The 20,261-nt window shown below is 41.1% G+C and overlaps 2 protein-coding genes across 5 annotated transcripts in view; both read left to right on the top strand.

Moving 5' to 3' along the window:
- The window catches only part of akna (AT-hook transcription factor), a 29,228-nt gene extending 20,072 nt beyond the window's left edge, over positions 1-9,156 (top strand). For 2 of the 3 annotated variants that reach the window (XM_086054496.1, XM_086054495.1), the window contains exons 13-22: positions 42-148; positions 384-592; positions 2,009-2,156; positions 2,627-2,764; positions 4,905-5,041; positions 5,198-5,317; positions 5,423-5,521; positions 5,624-5,716; positions 7,087-7,198; positions 7,298-9,156. In XM_086054496.1, coding sequence (XP_085910622.1) covers positions 42-148; positions 384-592; positions 2,009-2,156; positions 2,627-2,764; positions 4,905-5,041; positions 5,198-5,317; positions 5,423-5,521; positions 5,624-5,716; positions 7,087-7,198; positions 7,298-7,550 — 1,416 coding nt within the window. In that variant the 3' untranslated portion in view covers positions 7,551-9,156. The remainder of the gene's footprint in view (positions 1-41; positions 149-383; positions 593-2,008; positions 2,157-2,626; positions 2,765-4,904; positions 5,042-5,197; positions 5,318-5,422; positions 5,522-5,623; positions 5,717-7,086; positions 7,199-7,297) is intronic. The other variant, XM_086054497.1, reaches the window with a different exon arrangement.
- A 385-nt stretch (positions 9,157-9,541) lies between these two features.
- LOC147135181 (uncharacterized) lies at positions 9,542-18,730 on the top strand. 2 transcript variants are annotated; one of them, XM_086054535.1, is made up of 6 exons: positions 9,542-9,664; positions 12,588-13,303; positions 15,540-15,653; positions 15,868-15,972; positions 17,117-17,242; positions 18,264-18,730. In XM_086054535.1, exons 2-6 carry the CDS (start codon positions 12,619-12,621, stop codon positions 18,458-18,460), a joined length of 1,227 nt encoding a protein of 408 aa, XP_085910661.1. In that variant the 5' UTR covers positions 9,542-9,664; positions 12,588-12,618; the 3' UTR covers positions 18,461-18,730. The 2 variants fall into 2 exon arrangements, with proteins under 2 accessions (XP_085910661.1, XP_085910660.1); XM_086054534.1 differs by lacking the exon at positions 9,542-9,664 and having other exon boundaries at positions 12,492-13,303; positions 18,264-18,729.
- The last annotated feature ends 1,531 nt before the right edge of the window (positions 18,731-20,261 follow it).

Below are 20,261 nucleotides of genomic sequence, written 5' to 3'. Positions count from 1 at the left end.
TGCGTGTACAGTAGTCAAATGATGTGTGCTGTGTTGCGCAGGACGGGGTCATTTCTCCAGGAACGGACAGCGGCTTTGTTGGTTCTGAGTATAGTCATCAGAATTGGGCTGCAACTCACAACTCTTGCCACCAGAGAGCCTCGAAGCGGTAAGTAGGAGGTCTTGACTCTCTTGCAGCAGATTTACTTTGTGCACTTTGCCACAACATAAATCTCACATGACACATTCACATGGCATTCGCTCATTTTCCGATCGTGTTTCCATCAGTTGTCGCTTCAAATATGTTCACAATTTCTCCTTTTATCTATAATTCCGTTGTACGATAAAGTCATCTCTGTTCTTTTCTCTTTTTGTTGGTTCTCATTTGCTTCACGGTGCGCCAGTGTGTCAGGGCCGACAGAAGTGAGCTCAGTGAAGCCGCAGACAACGCGAACCTCAACACCATCTCGTGACTCCTCGCAATCACACAGGCACACATCAATAGAACCCAGTGAATATTTACAACAAGCAACGAGGAGATCCTTTCCGGGGGAGCGCAAACAAAGGAAGTGGGTCTATAACACAGACTCGACCAGGACTGACAGTGAAACCAGTGAGTTTGCACATTAGTCATTTTGGGCTCTATTTTTTTTTTAGACAGTGCATCTGATTGTTATATCAGCACTTGGCTCGCCACCACACGCATTTCCCAATTTGGAAGACCAGTCTTCGCAGAGTTGGACGGACCGGCACATTAGAGGGGTTGTTTTAAATTTAGGCCTGGCTGAGTGACAGTTTGGTGACAGAAAGTCAATGTAAACCGTACACATGTTCAGACCACATGTACTGTAAGTGCTGGTGCAGGGTAGAAAGCTGGTCTAATGCCACGTTCACACCAATCGCGGATGAGCGTTCCGCTTCGCTTTATCCGCTAGCGTTTCACCGCGGGAAATTTGAAACCTGAACGCAGCAGCCGCTCATTCGCGCACAGCGGAGAGGGGAGGGGCTTCGCTTGGTATTAGACGACGACAGCATTTTTCAACATCGCAAACAAGTGGCCGACACACTATGCTAATGCTAACAATATTGCTGTCTTGGTAAAGTTCAGGAACTGTAAAAAAAAAAAAAAAAAAAGCCGCCGAGTGAACAGGACTCTGTGTGACTCTGTGTGACACTATGCCCAATGCTGATTGGCTGCAAAATGGGAAAAAAGTTCATTTATTTTATACGCAGCGTCCCACCGCTCCAAACGCATCATCCGCGCCAACCCGCACGCAACCGCGCCCGCCCGCACGAATTACATTGACTCCAATTGAAACGCGCCGCCAGAAACGCTCACAACGGAATTGGTGTGAATGCAGCATAAAGCAACATATTTTATAAAGAAGTGAACAGTGGGCATCAAACCCTGTAAATCATGCTAATATAATTTTGAAAGGGAAAGTCAACCACAAGATTGTCTTTACCGTAATATGTTCTATGCACCCACACTAGTCTAAACATGGTATTTCGATTAATAATTTGCGGAATGTGAATAAAGAAGCAAAATCCACCCATTTTTATCCATCTAATGCGGTGGACATTTTGCCACTTGCTGTTGACTGAAAATGACATCACAGTTGCTCAGGGCTCAGGTAACAACCAATCACGAGGAGGAGCACACGAATGACCAGGGGTTGGGGTCGGTCTCCAAAATGCCATGTCGAGACTCTAGAGCGCCGCAATGAAAGGAGCCACTTTGATTGGCCACAACAGAAGTTGGCTGCAACCGCACCCACCGCAGTGCAGCCCTCCTTCTCACAGATCCTCTGGCCTACACTTGCCTGTGAAATTATCAACATGGGGTCTAACCTGCCTCTGTGCAGAGTTACGCCATGCATGATTTACACCAGTCACAAAAATAGAGTCCTCAATGTCTAACTTAAAAATATTTATTTTTAATCATTTTAACCATGAAATAACCACCAATGACTCCCCTATATTTTCTCATTTTCTTGTGTATTTAACCTGTTGCCTTTTGTGTCCGCAGCCCATAGCGTGTCTGAAGACATACAAAGTGATCAGTATGAAGAAACCTTCCCCTGTTCCTCCCCAAGCTCCTCCTCCTTTGCTGTGCGTCATCACCATGGCGACTCTCGTCAAACACAGAGGAGGTCCAGCCAGGTGGTGACTTGCAAGTGAGTGTGTGACGCAGCAGCTGCCATGACAACGGCTGCGCAAACAAAGCATCCCTCCTGACACTTGTACACAGGACTTTTGTAACCATTTATTTGGAGAGTATCAATCTCCGCAGCTCATGAAATGCTGACAGACTTTTTTTTTTGGGTGACGTCAAGCATTATTTCATGTATTTGATTTCAGGTCTGGCTTCTAATGAGTAGGGTTACATATAAAGAGGTAGCCTACTGTGTCTTACCCCCGTGCATGGTTTGGTGTGGAATAACTCATATGTGTGCTGAAATTGACACCTGCATCGATTGAGTGGGTGTTGTTGTCTTGAGTGTTTCCGCAGTGCAGCTCTCACATTTCGCACACTTTTCTCGACCTCTGACATGAATTGCAGTGGCAAAAAGAAAAAACTAAATTTGTTCAAAAATGATATTGCACGTGCTACTTGATGAGACGTTAAACTTGTGTGCCTTCGTAGTGATTCAAGTCAGGCTCGGCAGGCCACCAAGTCCAGCACACCAAAGCACATTGGGGAGAGTCCCATGACGAACCCTCTTACTGCAACTGATTCCAGTCAAGGCAACTGCACTCACCACCGAACGTCACGTCCGCTCAGGTTGGTTAATTTCCTCAAAGTTTGACCCCCAATGTTCATACAGAGGTTTACTCACAGCACACATCTCCATTACACAGTAGGTTGACTGAATAATGCATCCGTTTAAAGTTTACAGCTACCAAGGAAGCCTGTTCACTTTTTAAGTAGTCACAACTCTTGAATATACCGTTCTGCTTTGCATTCATTGAATATTCAGATACACATACACAAAAAGAAAAAAGTCCTAGCAGAACGCAATAGAAAAACGGAACTATTCTCAGTTTTGATTGACTCTGCCAAAGGGATACACAGGAAATATACACACTACTCTGCATATCGCCCACACACACAATTTGTTATTTTAATGACCTGAACATTAATTTCATAGTAGAACAGCAAATCCCATTGAGGAATTAAAACTGCTTGGGTTGTTCTCTGAGAACATGGTCCACGAGTGTGACAATTGAGCCCAAAACTGAACTTGTGCAAAACCAGTTAAAAATGGTACACGATTTACCGCTATGAATAAATATAGTTCACTCAGCCCTCGTGGACGTTGGTACGGTTGTTACATGGACACCAAACACTGAGCACTCAAGTACCAAATTATTTTTAAAATAAATATTTTTACATTTCAACTCCATCACTACCTTCATACAAAGATATTCAGTTCAAAAAATGGTAAATGAAAATTACCTTTAAAGGTTTTAGTTTCTGGCGGCACGGTGGTCGACTGGTTAGCTGCTAAGCGGGTGTGCTAACCGTTAGCACATCCGTTTGTCTATGTGTGCCCTGCGATTGGCTGGCAACCAATTCAGGGTGTACCCCGCCTACTCGCCGACCCTTGTGAGGATAAAGCGACTCAAATAACGGATGGATGGTTTTAGTTCCCAAAGTAGTTCCAGCAGATAATAATACGCCTTTTATTTTATTGTTGCAAGTACCTGGTGGACTCAAAATGAAACGCCCGTAACAGAATTTGTTTCTGCCGTCACATATACAGTAGACCGCGTGGAACTCGTTTAAACAATATTGTTGCAATTACATTCTGCCAGTTATTGGTAACTGTTTTTGAAACTGATTCATTTTAAGTGCAAAAAAGGGTTTACATGGGAATGTTGGGACGGCTGTAATTCACTGCAACAACACAAATCTCACTAAGGTTGTTTATTTTATCCCTGCAGTCAGCACTATTGTATTCTAGTGATTGATTTGAAAAAATATTGACTCAAATTGGATCACCATCCGCAGACCAGGGCGGACGGTGAGCCAATTTGAGTCAGTATTTTACCCAGTTCCATTATATTTAGAGCATTTTAACCGTGGCTCGTCCTTGCAGCTATACATTTTATGTTTTTTTATTTCTTTTTTTTTTTGCAGCAAAAGGAGAAATCAACCCAAACATATTTTTTTCAAGAATATGTTCTATGCAGACCCACTAGTTGAAACAAGGCATTCTGATAAAAAGTAAGAGTAAAGTAGCAAAGTCCACCCGTTATTAGCAAACTTAGGGGGCGGCCATTTTGTCTTTTCTGTCGACTGAAAATGACATCACTGCTGCTCAGGGCTCTGGTAACGACCAATCACAGCTTGCTTGTTTTCTAAAGCTGAGCCGTGATTGGTCGTTACCTGATCCCTCTGTAGTTGTGATGTAATTTTCAGTCGACAGAAATAACAAAATGGCCGCCCCCAGAGATGGCTAAAAACGGGTGGATTAACTCTTATTCCACAAACGCAGTATTTATCAGAATGCCTTGTTTCAACTAGTGAGCCTGCATAGAGCTTATTCTTGGAAAAAATGTGTTTGGGGTGACTACCCTTTTAAATGTATTTTTTCCTCCAATTGTATATTTTTTAGACATTAAACAGTAAACATTATGCACAGTGGTTCTGAGGTACATTTTATTGCATATTGAAAGTAACATGCAAGTACACACGTACACAATACTTTCACCGCCTCTCAGCATTTTTTTCTGTTTTTGTTACATTCCAATGAAGAGACCACATGAAAAGTACTGCAATAATATAGTCTGGTCATTATAGTATTGAGAAATGACTTCCCAAACCCTTTACACTGTCTATTGTGCTTGTATTTGTATAACGACACAGCATCTTTGTCCTTCTGGACGTTACGTAAATTTGTTGTCCATTTGTTGTTTAGGTCTCGAGAGCACTTGAGCGATGTAGGTGGAAGCAGCAGAAAGAAATGGACTATTGATGGGAATGAGGTGGACAAGGTGGTGAGACGCACTACCAGGAAAAGATTGGCGCCCAAACATCAAACACAACGTGACACATGTATGTTTATCTGAAATAACACTGGACCCTTTTATCACAATCATCTTCCTTCCACAATGTTTACTCCAAGATCTTCTGTATAAGTATATTATTATCGTTATTAAATGAAGGACCATTTAACATGATCATCTGTATGCGGTGATTTTTATGTTTCAGCAACTGCAACAGAGGATGAAAACTTTGCGCATCGACTTCTGGTTTCAAGATCCACTCAAACATCAATTGCGGTGGCTGACAGCCAACATTCACACACAAGTGCCCGAGTCCAGCACATAAGTAAGAATGTGTCACGCTTTAAAAACTGATATCCAACCCAGGAGAGCAGTTCATTATTATAGTTTTACAGTATGTGGAATTAGATTGGATGTGCATGTTTTGCAGCGCGGGATCATACTGAATGTGCAAATGACAATGATGGCAGGACTAGTGGAGTTCTTCCTTGTTCTCAGTGTTTGTCACATCACAAAGTGCCTTCTGAAAGTAAGCAACATCCCCTCATCCTGAAGGAGAACTCTTGTCTTTTGTCTCCTACTGATGCACTTTGAATCGCCAATGGTTATTGCGGCTGTTTTTAACCATCAGAGCCAGTAGGTGGCAACCGAGAGTCAGCCCAGTTCTGCCATCATTGCTGTCATCATTGTGGCCATTCGGATAGCAGGACAAGCAATGAGCAAGGTGAGGAGGCCTTGTGGTCAAACAACAATTACAATTGAGCTCCCGTTCACTACCTTTATCAATTGCAATGATCAAGAATGATTGAGGTTAATCTTAAAGATATCAAAACCCAAGCAACACATCTACCATAATATACCTAACTTTGTAACTTTCAATTGAGGTTTTCGAGTGTTTCACAAAATTAAAAAATAATTATTTTTTTAATCGCCACAGATTATAATATAATCAGAAAATGAAACGTTTGAATAAAAAGGAAGCTTTGGCATAAATTATGACAAAGAAATACATTTACAAAGAGGAAGCTATACTATAATCAGAAAATGAAACATTTGCATAAAGAGGAAGTTTAGGCATAAATTATGACAAACAAATACATTTACAAAGTGGAAGAATATGTGTCTTTGTCGGCACAATGATGGATGATCCCATACAGATGCTATTTTTCGGTCTCACATCTGGCCAAGTCTGATCACCCAACCTCCAGCAATCATCCAACCATGTATAATAAAATGGTCATCACATTTTTTTACTGCATTTTGTAATCCGAGATGCAAGTAAAGTCGTCTAGATTCATTTTTGCGCTGATTCCAAATCTGCCCTTGTTTTTCTCGAGCACATCAGGTTTCATAATAATAATATACAGATAATATAATAAGTAATATTGTAATATGTCTGTACTATATTTAACAATATTTATGAATTAAGGGTGAGGTTCAGCAGCAAGTGGATTTTTTTTTTCTGAAATTCAGCTATAAATTCCAATGCATGGTATTGCACAAGCTTTTATAAGTCAAACTTAAAACTGAAAGTATCTGTGCTGGAAAAAGAGTAAATAAATGTTTAAATCAGTGACAAAATATGTGTACGGACACATAAAGCCATCTCCTATTAAAATTTGCTGTTGACCAGTGTTTACATGTCGAAGGGGCATCCTGCTAGGCTAGAGGGGGCCTAAACTTCGAGAAAGATCAGTTGCCGTCATATTTTCCTGGGAGTCCTCCATCTTGTTGCGTTGTCATTCAATCACCACCGCTGACCCCAAAAGTTCCCGGCAGCTGCGCTAACCATAGCACTACAGACATATACTGTAATCGTGTTTAACGAAAACATTAAATGTAAAGGGCATGAAGAGCATCTGAACATTTACAAAATGAATTCATATGCAGCCTCTTCTGAGAATTTGAATCAGACAAAGAGTAGTGTGTTGTCAACATGTGACTGATGATCCAGGAGCAATTGTTTCAGCACTATCATTTTCTGTACCCAGACTTGCATACGCTACATACTGGAAATTAGATCAAAATAAATGATCGAAATAGTTGCACTTCTCAAAGTTTTAGTGGGAGTATCTGATGTGCTCTGTTTCACAGACTGTTGCAGAGACTCAAACACGGCCAGGATCTCCAGCTGTACACCAACAGAGTCGCCCAGCAGAGCGGCACCGCCTGCCGTGTGCTCGTCATTGTGTCCTACACCATTGCTGTAAGGGGCATGTGCACTTGACCCCCACACACCACCCCGATTTTTCCAATGTATTCATGTGAGCAATGTGTGATTTTATGACTGTTTTCTGATTTTTAGCCTTTATCTCCAACCTCAACCCGTCCACGTGTGCACCAACAACACAGGCTCCCCCTCAAAGGTCGACAGTAGCAAAGAGGAGGAGAGGCCGCGACCCTCGCCGTGCGTCGTTCCGCAACGCTCTGTGGATGACGCCCTCCTCGCTGCGCGCAAGATGAATGACAGGTCAAAACGCATGGTGCGTTCACTGACTGCGGGCCTGCGCTCTCTGGAGCGACTGTCCAAGTCGCACTCCAATTCCAACTCGGACTGACTGTCTGTTCACGGGGCAGGCGAATTGACTCCTCACAAACTTGCAAACATTTGCTGCCTATTTTAAGTTATTTTTTTCTTATTCAAGGCAGGGGCGGAGCCAGAATGTGGTTAATGGGTGGGTCTGAAAAATCAGGGTGGCCCTGAATATTTCTCTCACTGAGCACAATCCTCCTGTGCCGACACATTGGTTATGAATTAAAATGACAAACTGAATAATATGAAGTTCAGATCTGCATTAGACAACCACAATTATGTCATTCTTAATATTCAATCAAATAAAAAAACACAACGAAACACAAATTCAAAAATAATTTCATAATAATTTACAAAAAATTAAAAGTATATATATTTTTCATGAATCTCACTGGGTGGGCAGCCTGTCAATTTGGGTGGGCCTGTGCACACCCAGGCCCACCCATGGCTCCGCCCCTGATTCAAGGCAACTTTTGTCTTTTAATTGTAATTTTTGAGGGCATAGTCGTTATTTCATCAGATGCGCTGGCATGCAAGCTGTCATCAGACCTCAAAATATTTGACGTTGTGTAAAGCATATATTAAGCGCATTGAACACATTTAGTATTCCAAAATAATTAATAAATAGTTTTATAAAGGCACGTTTGGGAATTAAATCTGACGACTGTGCACTACTTCGCGGTTGGGTATGTTCGGAGATGCTCGGTTCACCGTGTCCCCAGTCGTAGAGCCTGGCGCATGCACCGACATTCCGTTTTTGGTGCACACTGAATAACAGAACGGCAAATTTGACTTCTGTGCAGGCAGTCCAGGTTCAGTTCCCACTCAAGTGATGGTGTGAAAGTGAGTGTGAATGGTTGTCTGTCTCTGTACAGTATGTGCCCTGTGACTGGCTGGTGACCAATCCTGGGGGTAGTCCACCTTTCACCTGAAGTCAGATGGAATAAATTCCCACTCTATGCTAGTGTAGAAAACAGATGGATGGATGGAATTTGGGGAAAAGGTGTGATCCATTCTTTTGGACAGCTTGTAGAATTACCTTAGTATTGTAGTGTTCACTGCTATTGATGATATAATGCAAGACCAGTGGGTTTATTTTTCAGTCGTTCATTGCATAAATTACGTGTATTATTGCCGTTGCGCTGTTGCCATATCACGAAACACTTGTTTGTGCATATTTTAAATTTTTCTGGGTTTTTTTAGTGTTTTATTGTCTTTTAAGTGAACGTTTGTCTTTATAGATAGGACGGCAAATGAAGCTCGCTTAATTTCACATCCAAATGTTTTATATTGTACCTGAAAATATTACTGTGAAGATGAATTGTGTTTATATTTGCATTTTGTTTTACTTGTTTTTAACCATTTTCTCTTTGTCTTTTTTTTTTGTATGTGTCCTAGAACCTTTTACACGATAGCAGCCATATAAAGGTTGAACATTTGTGAAGTACTGATTATTGTGTGATCAATATTGTACAGAGTGGTTATTTAGCAAAGTTGTAAAAATGAAGATGACACCCATAAATTTATTCTGGTCAGAAAACTAACGTACCATGTAAGTATGCATACACTTTTAGACTTTAAACATATGTTAAACATATTCTTGTATTCTATCTGTCTAGAAGTACTATATATTAAATTATCAATGATAAGCAATAAATTATAACTGTTGGGTCCTATCCTAGCGTACTATGTATACCATTACGGCCAAAGTATCACGTCAACATCAATATGACAACAAAATCATTTAATTGATTTCATATCGATATTGAATTGACATCAGATGCTACTGGGTAATACCAGACCTTTTTGCAACTGACACAGCATGAAGAATGGAGATATTTTTCTATAGCCGAGCAGAGACCTTCTTAATTGTTACTGTAACCTATATTAAAGACACGACATCAGAGGTAGCTAAATTATCTCCCTTTTTATTGTTCCAACAGGGCTACTGTGTGCCGTAGCCAATATGGTCCAGCCGCGGCAACCAACGGGCGTTCCCGTTTTCTACGGAAACGCCCCGTTCTGAGAACGGGAACGCCCCCTCACCTCAAGTTGACGTCACTGGCAGGAAGACGCCTGTTCTCCAGTATTAAGTTTCCAAAACGGCTGCGTTTTTTAGATAAAGTTCACGTGTTGAGAGTAAGTAATAGAGTGAACTTACATAGCGTTTTAGCTTCACCATATGATGCTCAAAGCATTTCAGAAAAGCAACTTTCAAAACCGTTTAGTGTGTATGCACAGGAGGCATGTTGTCATTTGGACGCGGGCTTAATAATGCAAACCCATGTCCTCCAAACATTTAATTTGGAACGTGGTTTACAGTCAACTACTTGTGAATTGGATAACATGGCATTCCTGAGCAAGAGAATGTCTTTTTTTTTTTTTTATGTTTGATTTAAACAATGAATAGGACGCTGTGCAGTTACAATCCAGTTACTGGACACTTTATGGCAGCTCTACACAAGGCTATTTGACACCATGGATAGGTGCCGGTCAGCTGTAATGTCGAAAATATATGATTACGTAGATGGGGGGGCGGGGGGGGGGGGGGAATGGGCTTCCGTCTATGCTTAGTCCGACTATTTTTTTAATTTCCATCATTTACCACCTGCAAAACGGGCGTCCATCATGTGCAGATAGGTGGACCGGTCTGTCCCATAGGCGATATGCCCAGCTCTGGTTTGTAGCGTGGCCTCGATAGGGGTCAGGTGGTCCATTATGGCTTGAGGTGTAAAAAGGGTGCGCTGGGCCTCCGGCTGTGTGAGACTGAATGGGGCCTCACTGCAAAAATCAGCTACCTAATCTAGACTTAGAATCTAATATCAAGCTGAAGTCTTTTTGATCTTATTTTGAGAATAAAATGCTATGCAAGTGCAGAATTTGTAAGATTATAAATATTGTTATAAGATTATTTGTCTTTTACTTCTTACTTGTTTTGTAGAGCCTAAAATTCTTTCATTTACATGCAAAATAAGATAAATTACTGTCAGAGTCTCAGTTTGATGCTATAGTTTGTTTTCAGAGAACATTTAGCTGTAAGAACTTGTTTCAAGAACCTCCTAGTAATTGGTTGTAACTTGTACCAATAACACACTTCACTATCAACACACTTAACACTTTTTGTTGTGATGTGCTCCAGGGTGGCATGGTAAGTGGTTAGCACGTCTACCTCACAGTGCAGAGGTTGTGGGTTTGAATACAGCCCGGGCCTTCCTGTGTGGAGTTTGCATGCTCTCCCTGTGCCTGCGTGGGTTTTCTCTGGGTACTCTTTTCGTCATTTCTATTGTTAAATTCACGAGCCGATGATTTAAGATTTAAAATTAATTTGAATAAGCACTTCATGAGTACATGTGTTCAAAGTACATCATAGTTGTTGTGGTGAAAGTCATTGATGAAAAGTAATTTGAGTGGAAGAAAAAGGAGCATATGTCTACAAATAAAGGAGTTTTACGGAGCCCCTCTGGTGCCAGGGTACGAGAATTTTTTTTTTCTGCTAATCTGTACCCACAGTTTAGTAATCTGTACCCACAGATTAATAAACTGTACCCACAGTTTAGTCATTTGTTCCCACAGTTTAGCAAACCGCTTGCGTTCCGTCGTACACACAGCCGTATATCTGTAAATGTAAATTCAATTAGGAAGTATATTGTTTATAGAGCGTAGTGCAATGCTTTGTGGATCACATTTAGAGCAGTCATGGTATGGTTTATTTTCACTTTCATATATCCATTATATCAAATGGAAACATTATTGCTTGAGTTCTGTGGTGTTGCTTAAGCAGTTTTAGCAGCTGCGAACGGCTGCAATTAGCCAACGTTCCTTCATTCATTCATTCAATATCCATACCGCTTCTCCTCACAAGGGTCGCGGGGCGTGCTGGAGCCTATCCCAGCTGTCTTTGGGCAGTAGGCAGGGGACACCCTGAATTGGTTGCCAGCCAATCGCAGGGCACACAGAGACAAACGTCCGCACTCACAATCACACCTAGGGGCAATTTAGAGAGTCCAATCAATTTACCATGCATGTTTTTGGAATGTGGGAGGAAACCGGAGTACCTGGCGGAGGCCCACGCAGGCACGGGGAGAACATGCAAACTCCACACAGGGAGGCCAGAGCCGGGATCGAACCCACGACCTCTGAACTGTGAGGCGGACGTGCTAACCAGTCGTCCACCGTGCCGCCCCTGCATAGAACCTATTCTGGAAAAAAAATATGTTTGGGTTGACTTCCTCCTTTAATTAATGAGGACAGGCAGTGTAGAAAATAGATGCAATAGATGCATAGTTCCAACAGCATCTTACTCCTAAATGGATAAATGAGTGTGAATTGTTGTTTGTATGTGCTCTGCAATTGACTAGTGTAAAGTTTATCCAGCCGGACGTGCTAACCAGTCAACCACCGTGCCGCCTATGTTAACTTTTCTTGCGTCAAATTCATTCACAACCTTTTTCGCTCGCCACAAGCAATCACCCTATTGTCATTATAGGGTGGCGGAATGCAAGCGGATTGGTAAACTGTGGGTACAGATTACTAAATTGTGGGTACAGATTAGTAAACTGTGGGTACAGATTAGTAAACTGTGGGTACAGATTACTAAACTGTGGGTACAGATTAGCAAAAAAATATGTTTTCTCATACCCTGGCACCAGAGGGGCTCCGTTGAGTTTGGATACAACTGAGTAAATTAAATATCAAGGTTGAAATATGAACTGATGAGTAATTATATGGATGGGGAATTGGTACTACTTTATGAATTGGATTCGTTCACGTGGTATTTCTGAAGTGTAAAGTATGGAGAGGTGCTACTTAAAGGGAAATGAAATACAGATTTGTTTATTTAAAATATTTTAAGCCAAAGCAGTAATAATTACGGATCATTGGGTAGCGGTATTGCACAATTTTCAGTGTACCAGCCGCCCTCAAAGACGAAGTAGAAAGACGATGCTAATGACGTTTTAATCGCGGATTGGTCAAGCAACAACATCATCATTGTGCGACAAGTCGCGTCAGAGCCTGGTACAAGCCTCCATTTTTAAACAAACCCCTTCTCTCCCTTTTTCAGATGATTCTTTTGCAGATATTCTATAAGTATCATGGCTTCACGGAAGTTCACTCGGTGGTCAGAAAGCGAAGTAGCCCTTTTCTTGAAATTGGTGGCTGATGAAAGGATACAGCAGGAGCTGAACGGAACTCGAACTGAAAAAGTCTACCTGGAACTTTCCCAGCAAATGGCCACGCACGGGTTCCACCGCAGTTCTCAGACTTGCAGAGAAAAACTGAAAAAGATGAAGAGTGACTACAAAGCTATAAAGGACCACAGTCGCCGCGGCAGTTTGTACAGAAGCGATTGGAAATGGTTCGGCCAGATGGAAGCCATATACGGCCACAGACGCAACAGCCGAGGGCGAAGCGTTGAAGCGAAGCAGAAACAAGAATGGTCCGTGGAGGAGACGGGCTGTCTCATTGCACTCTGGTCTTCTCCTGAATCACGGAACAATTTTGCAGGCAGGGGCAAGCTGATGATTGAGTTCATTCGGCTGGAGATGGCTAGTGCGGGTTTCAACCGAACCACGGAACAGATAAACAACAAGATGAAGAAATTGAAAATGGAATACAGGGGTAAGAAGAAGCAACTGAAAGGCAGTGACCTGGCACAAATGCCATTTTATGAAATGATGGAATCTGTGCTCGGCAACACACTCTCACCCTCGTTGATGGAGCACGTCAGTCCTGCCACTGCAATGCTGGAGCGCATCATTGACCCATCCGCAGGGAGTGGTAAGTCACGTCTGTACTATAGTTTTTCCAGTCATGTCATACATAGCGCTACATTAGGGGACGGTGCTCAGTGTTAGAGTTGTCATCTCGCAACCCAGAGATTGTGGGTTCCATCCCCGGCCCCGTGACCATGTCGAAGTGTCCTTGAGCAAGGAACTGAACAGTTGCTCCTGATGCTGCGTCATCAGTAGGTGAATGAGGAGTGGGCCTTGAAGGTGGGAAAGTGCAATACAAGTGAAAAAGCACCACCGTAATGGACAGCATTAAAATACAGATGCGTAGTAAGCCTAACTGTTCAAGAATGAGGCAGGAGGTTCAGTGCTCAATAGTTTTAATATTATTGTAAGCCACTTTACCTCCATAATGATTCTGTATACCTTCTGCACTGCAGCGCATTCAAAGGTCAGATGTCCCAACAGTTTACCCTGTCAATGTGTTTGAAGTTACTGGAGCACCATCCGACTGTAAAATAAACTGTCGTTAGATGCGTGGTAACCTAAGTTTGTGTAGTGAGTAGTTCTTCCACCCAACATTGCAGTGTCCCCATGTTGTCACTATACATTTACAGCACATGCCGACCGGAGGTTAACATGCTGCCTAAAATTGAATGCAGAAGTGCCGCGTCTAAAGAGTTTATTAAAGTGTGTTACGCAATATATTGAAATTGTACCTAAATAAATGTTTGAAAACAAACAACTCTAAAACATTTGATGCACATTTGTTATACTTGTACTAGTTAAATACAACTGAACTGTACAGGATCAAAATTGTAACATTATACACAATTTGAACATTTGTTTTATTACTTAACCCATTCAGGCCTGAAGCGCCTGGCTCAACAGCTCCCCAAAACCTAAGGTCGTCTTTGGAATTACCCTTGAAAACCTGAAGTTTTCCCAGAAATTCAACACCTACAAAATAATTAATATCTCAGCCCCTGTAGCAGACAGAAACATAATTCCAAAACAATTTGAGAGCTTAGACATGTGGCTTTCACAGACTCGAGTTTATTCATTTTTACTGTTTCAATCGAAGAGGTAAAAATGTGTCAAAGTGTAAGTGCAAGAGGGGTAATTACTATCCCCTTTTCTGTTACACAGACGTCGATATTGTCATTATCTACAAACATATATTTTAACCATATATCACATTCGACTGGTTCAAAGTCCACAATCGCGTCGTCTATATCACTGCCGTTATTCATTTCAGAGCTCCCGCGATCAACGGAGTCCGCCATTACTCCTCGAAAAAATTCCAGATATCCTCCGACGACTCACGACACTATCACATGTCTATTCTGATGCATTTCATTGGTTAAGAGACCGAGAATTAAATAATAAATAGAAAAAATAGAAAATAACGTATATGCTCTCCCGGCTTTAATGGTAGAAATATGCAACTGCGCTCCCGGCTCTAGTGGTAGATATCCCTAATGGTACTCTTACCACATTGAGTGAGAACCACTGATCGATACGATGAAGCAACTTTATTCCACTTCACATATTTGACAGTGTGCAATGAAGACTTCGAAAAAGTTCGTTAAAAAGTTTTTTTTGTTTTTTTTTTCAATCATTAATTCTGCTGATGGTGTCATATTGATTGAAGCAATTGAGGTCAAATCAATTGCGCTACTTGGCTTCATCCAGCGGGGGCGCTATTGATTTTGGCAAATAGCGTCCTTATTTTCCAATTGGCTTTGTGAACCGATTGCCGCTCACATTGAAATCGTGCAATAAATGTTTGTTTTCTCAGCTTTCTGCTCTGAAACCAATGTTTTGGGGTGAAACCGACCCATGTTGTTTCTGCTGATTGCAAAAGAATGGAAAAAGCTAGAAGCAAACTTTTTTTTTTTTCTGAAGAATGAAAAGGGTGTACTCATTCTTTTGGTAGGGTCAGTTTTTGTATCAAAATATTCCAAAATGGCTGGCAATACAAGGAACTCTGCTCTTAAAATTTCTAGCAATGAATACGTTAATATTTTGTGAATATTGTATACAAATTATTCACGTAATACTTAATCTCCTAGCAAATGACAAGACAATAACAATGTCCCCTCAAGGTATTTAATTTTCTTTTAATCATGTCGTCCTGCAGCCTACGTCCATGCAGCAATTTCCTGACGTCTTTTATAAATGTCTGTTGTGATTTTGCGCCACATTCTTGACAAACACAACAGTTCTGCTACAAACACACAGCATGTTTAAACACCGTTCTTCATTTGGGATGTTATTTTTAGGTTTGTCCGATGAAGACAACATGAATACAGCTGATATTGCTACGCCACCACGTCTATGCGACCCTCCTTCACCTTCCTTCCTGGCAGAAAGTGCAAAAAATGATGCCGGAACAGGTTGGATTTGAGAGTTTACCCCCTTTGTTGATGTTTTGGGATTTGTCTTCAATTTTCGACAAGATCTATTAACATGCATATCAGTGGCAGACGTGACAAGATTCGTTCTCAGTATTTTCTTGCATATGGTCAGGAGTTTATCCTGTTGTTCTCCATTTGTTGCCTTTGGGATGTGCATATTCTAAACTTTTATGTTTTGGGGTTGTTATTTCAGGTTTGTCCACCGATGACCACGACATTAAAGTCGACACCGACGTACCGCCACCGCCACCCCTTCAATGCAATACAGCAATAAGTGCAACAAACAATGCCACAAAAGGTACGATTTTTGCAGCTTTCTCGCCGTTGACGAAGCTCAGGAACAGTAAACAGTTGAAACTATTTTATGGACTACAGCAGGTAATTGGTTGACCAAAATAATGCACCCAGGACCTGCTGCATCAGCATATGGTCTGACAATAGGTCTCAAAATTTCATCAGGGTACCTCTGGCTAGCATGTGGAAGGCTTAGAAAATCCCTCATATAGCGAGACCAGATTAAAAAAAATGTATACATTTACCCCTCCCACATGCTTTAAACACATTTGAAATGTATTTAAAAAAAAAAAAAACACTTACCAGTAAACTTTTTAAAACACACCATTTCAAATATTCCCTATTCGTATTATTAATAATACTACATGAATGTATATTTTTTTAAGGTACAGTGGTACCTCAACTTGTGAATTTAATTAGTTCTGTGACCCCATTTGCAACTTGAAACATTCACAAATCGAGGTAAATTTTCCCATTGAAATGGAAATCCAATTAATCTGTTCCAGTCCCCAAATTGTTATATTCACATTTTACTATATGTATGTATATATATTTTCTAATTTTAATTAGTATGTGGTTGAAAATAAATATAGAACAACCGGGCCTGGGCGATAATAAAATATCTGGATGTATCAAGACACATGATCGATATCAATAGAAAATGCCTTTGATAAAAATGTTTTGTCGAAAAAAAATCAGAAAGCAAACCCCGCCCCCTGCATTGTGTGTGCTGCAAGCAGCGCAACAGCCAACTCCAAACATGGAGAAAAAGCATTTTAAGCAGCAGCTAAACCTACGAAGAAATACGCACAAGTGTGGCGTACTCACACGAAACGAGAGTGTGAAGTAAGCTCGTTAAATTTCATGTTCTATAGCGCCAGTGTTAGCCATGTCCGATCCTCGTCAAGCCACAATCAAGCAAGTAAAATATGAATGGACTGTGGCAATAATGAGCCCGTTCAAAAGATAACGTTGTCCTCAAATGGTTGGTCAACGGTAATACATACACTGCATGAGAGTATTAGCATATATATATTAGCAATAACAATGATTTATATAGATTGTATCAAGATACTTTTTACCTGAATTGTGTTGGCCAACGTCACAACGTATTTTGAAACTGTTCAACATTGTTATGTTCCCTTTAGGTTTGTCTGCTGAGGTTATGTTGGTTGACAGGAGTGACAACCTTCCGCCACCACCAGCACCTCCTCCATGTAACTCGCCGTCAACGTCCTGCAGCTCCAAAGAAAGTTCAACAACAAACAAAAGAGGTAAGATTTTTGGGGTTGGACATGGAAATAAGTTTCTGCACTGTTGAAATATAGCCGGCTAGTTCGAATTTGTATTTTTTTTGTCACCGTAGTTTCCGGACTATAAGCCGCTACTTTTTTCCTAGGTTTTGAACCATCCGGGTTATATTACGGTGCGGCTATTCTGTGGATATTTCTTCCACCGCTAGCGCCGCTCTAACCAGAATTACAGTACAATTCAATACAATACAATTGCCATTAACAGGATGTGATGCGGCGGTACGGTGGTCGATCCCGGCTCCGGCCTCCCTGTGTGGAGTTTGCATGTTCTCCCCGTGCCTGCGTGGGTTTTCTCCGGGTACTTCGGTTTCCTTCCACGTTCCAAAAAACATGCATGGTAGGTTGATTGGACACTCTAAATTGCCCCTAGGTTTGATTGTGAGTGCAGATGTTTGTCTCTGTGTGCCCTGCGATTGGCTGGCAACCAATTCAGGGTGTCCCCCGCCTACTGCCCAAAGACAACTGGGATAGGCTCCAGCACGCCCTGCGACCCTTGTGAGGATAAGCGGTATCGATAGTGGATGGATGGAAGGATGTGATGCAGGTGGAGGAGTTCAACAGGCGAGGGCGCTATGCACTAGATTATTGCATTAGATTGTATGTAGTAGAACAATAAAAGGTGGACATTAACTGACAAACTGTAACTGCAGTGAAATCACGATAAGTACTGTTTATTTTTCGCTTGATTCTGTTCCATTTTAATAAGCAAAGTCACTGCCGTGTTAAAAGGCACTGTTCGGAAAGAATCTGTTCAGGTACACGCATGTACACACATTTGCAGTTCAAAATCATTCTGTAAATGCAGTAAATATAAAATATTTCACCATAGATAGGTGCGGCTTAAACATGTTTTTTTTAAATAGAGTGGGTGCCACTTATATAAAGGTGAGGCTTATAGTCCGGAAAATACGGTACCATTGGGCACAGAGGCAGGAGAACCCAAATCCTAATGACTGTTTATTTCAATTGTTGTTTTGCACAGCAAAAAGGAAGCAACCAAGCGATGGCCTGTTGGAGTTTTTGGAGCGGTCAGACGAACGGTTCTTCCAGTTTAGTCGAGAGCTGATGCACAGGATGGAGGAGGACACAAAGTCACTGCTTGGACTCTTAGGACGCATGGTGACAGTGATGGAGGCTTCACATAAAAATAATAATGAACACCATCCATCCACAAGTTGAATTGTGATGGGAGCTTTAGAACTTTAGTGCTCTTTTGTAAAATATCACGTTTTACATTGACCTTTGGAGCTTTTTTTATTTTATTTTATTTTAAACCACATGTTGGGCTCCTGGCAGACACTTGTAAATAGATTTGTATTTTTTAAAAAAATGTATTCATTCTCTATTGTGTTGGGATTGTACCAACATAAAACCAGAAATGTGTACTAAATGTAAAACAAACTTGTGATTGTTAATAAAAGATATTACATTAAAAATGGCAGTTATGGATTTGTTTTTCTACTAGACAGTCTTGAGGACAGCCTCAAAACATTTTCTGCTGAAAAAGTTGTTCTTTGGGGAGATTAATAGGTTATTACTTTTGGCTCCATACTGAGAACTGCCAGTTCACTACAAGTTTACTTTTATAAGGAATGCCTTTATTCTCTCTTTTTAATCATGTCATGCTTACAATGACTGATTGATTAAAAAAATGGATACTGTGATAAAACAAGTACACAGTTTTAGGGAGCGATGCTAAAGTGGTGTGATACTCAAAAGTTTAGTAGTTGTTCAAATGGGTTTAACGTCAAGTGTGTTTGATGTCCCTTCTATCAGGAACAATAGAAGATAATTTCCTTGTGTAAACAGTGCGCTGGATATAATTTGTATTTTATATTTATATTATTTTATATTATAATATTATCATAGTATTATATTTTATATTTGTAATATCTGGCTTTAGATCCGACCTGAAATTTTCCGCTCTTTTCCGGTGTCTGTTGTATTTAGTGTTTTATGTTAATTTATTGATTCCATTTTGTCGTATCGTGTTGTAAAGTGCTTTGTAACAGCTCTAGCTGTTATGAAATGCGCTATATAAATTCAATTGTATTGTATCGATGTATAAATGAATAATAGTTGTTGTTGTTGTTGTTTTTTACAATTGCACAGCCCTCGTTTGTGTTGCATTATGTTCTGTTAATCGCTTTGTTAACAGCTGCGGCTGCTGTGAAAACGCCATATGAATAAAGGTGTATTCGTCGGAAAATGCCATTTTAGCAGATACGGAAATATGCAATTCACCATGAGGAGAAAGGAGCCGTTATCATTGTTGTCCACTAGAGGACGCCATCTTCGCACAACCTTTGACAAGATCGATAGACGGAAACAATTGCACCTGACTGCAGCCGGCAGATCGGGGTTGAACTAAACGGGTGAAGCTAAACGTTTGACCGAAGTCATCAAAACGCCCATTTGGACATCTATTCTGGGTGAATGGAGGGTCGTACTGCCAGGAAAGTAGGTCTGGCGTGTTCAGGCACCCTGAAAATTGGGGAGTTGATGTTTGCTCTGAGTGTTTCGACCATTGGGTTCAAAAGTTGTGGTTCAAAGATGTCCTCCGCATAGAAATGAGTGGGATGGGTGCACTTCCAGGTGTTCCCAGCAGAGGGCTCATCCCCTGGATGGTTGAGGTTAGTACAGTATTTGGGTTTGAGTCATTTGATAAAAGGCACTTCAGGGTTGCGAATACGTCCAGACGGGGTTCGGACTCCAGCGTCCACTTGGGTGACTCAAAAACAAATACAGTTGCTAATGCATTGTGTGAGCGCACGAGCATTTAACTTTGCTTGTGAAAGTCGGCCGAAGTTTGCAGTCGCTAACGGGATTAGAGCCGAAATGGGCAAGACGAGATCGGTCTAACAAAAAACGAGTTTTTAATTATTTTTTTTTCCTGTACAAAAATTGTTATACGGCGTACTCGTATTTAAAATTTAAAAAAAAAACGTATAAAATACGGGTTGACAAGTTGACAGGTATG

Source organism: Filicampus tigris, chromosome 15, assembly GCF_054856515.1.
Source record: "Filicampus tigris isolate MCC_2025a chromosome 15, RoL_Ftig_1.0, whole genome shotgun sequence".
Classification (NCBI taxonomy): Eukaryota; Metazoa; Chordata; class Actinopteri; order Syngnathiformes; family Syngnathidae; genus Filicampus; species Filicampus tigris.
This window is presented reverse-complemented; position numbering and strand designations above follow the sequence as displayed.

What these genes read in the sequence shown, in the direction of transcription:
- LOC147135181 (XM_086054535.1), top strand. Translation starts at nt 12,619, where the DNA reads ATGGCTTCACGGAAGTTCACTCGGTGGTCAGAAAGCGAAGTAGCCCTT. An exon ending in AAAAAATGATGCCGGAACAG is followed by an intron (nt 15,654 to 15,867) that starts GTTGGATTTGAG and finishes TTGTTATTTCAG; the next exon opens with GTTTGTCCACCGATGACCAC. An exon ending in TTCAACAACAAACAAAAGAG is followed by an intron (nt 17,243 to 18,263) that starts GTAAGATTTTTG and finishes TGTTTTGCACAG; the next exon opens with CAAAAAGGAAGCAACCAAGC.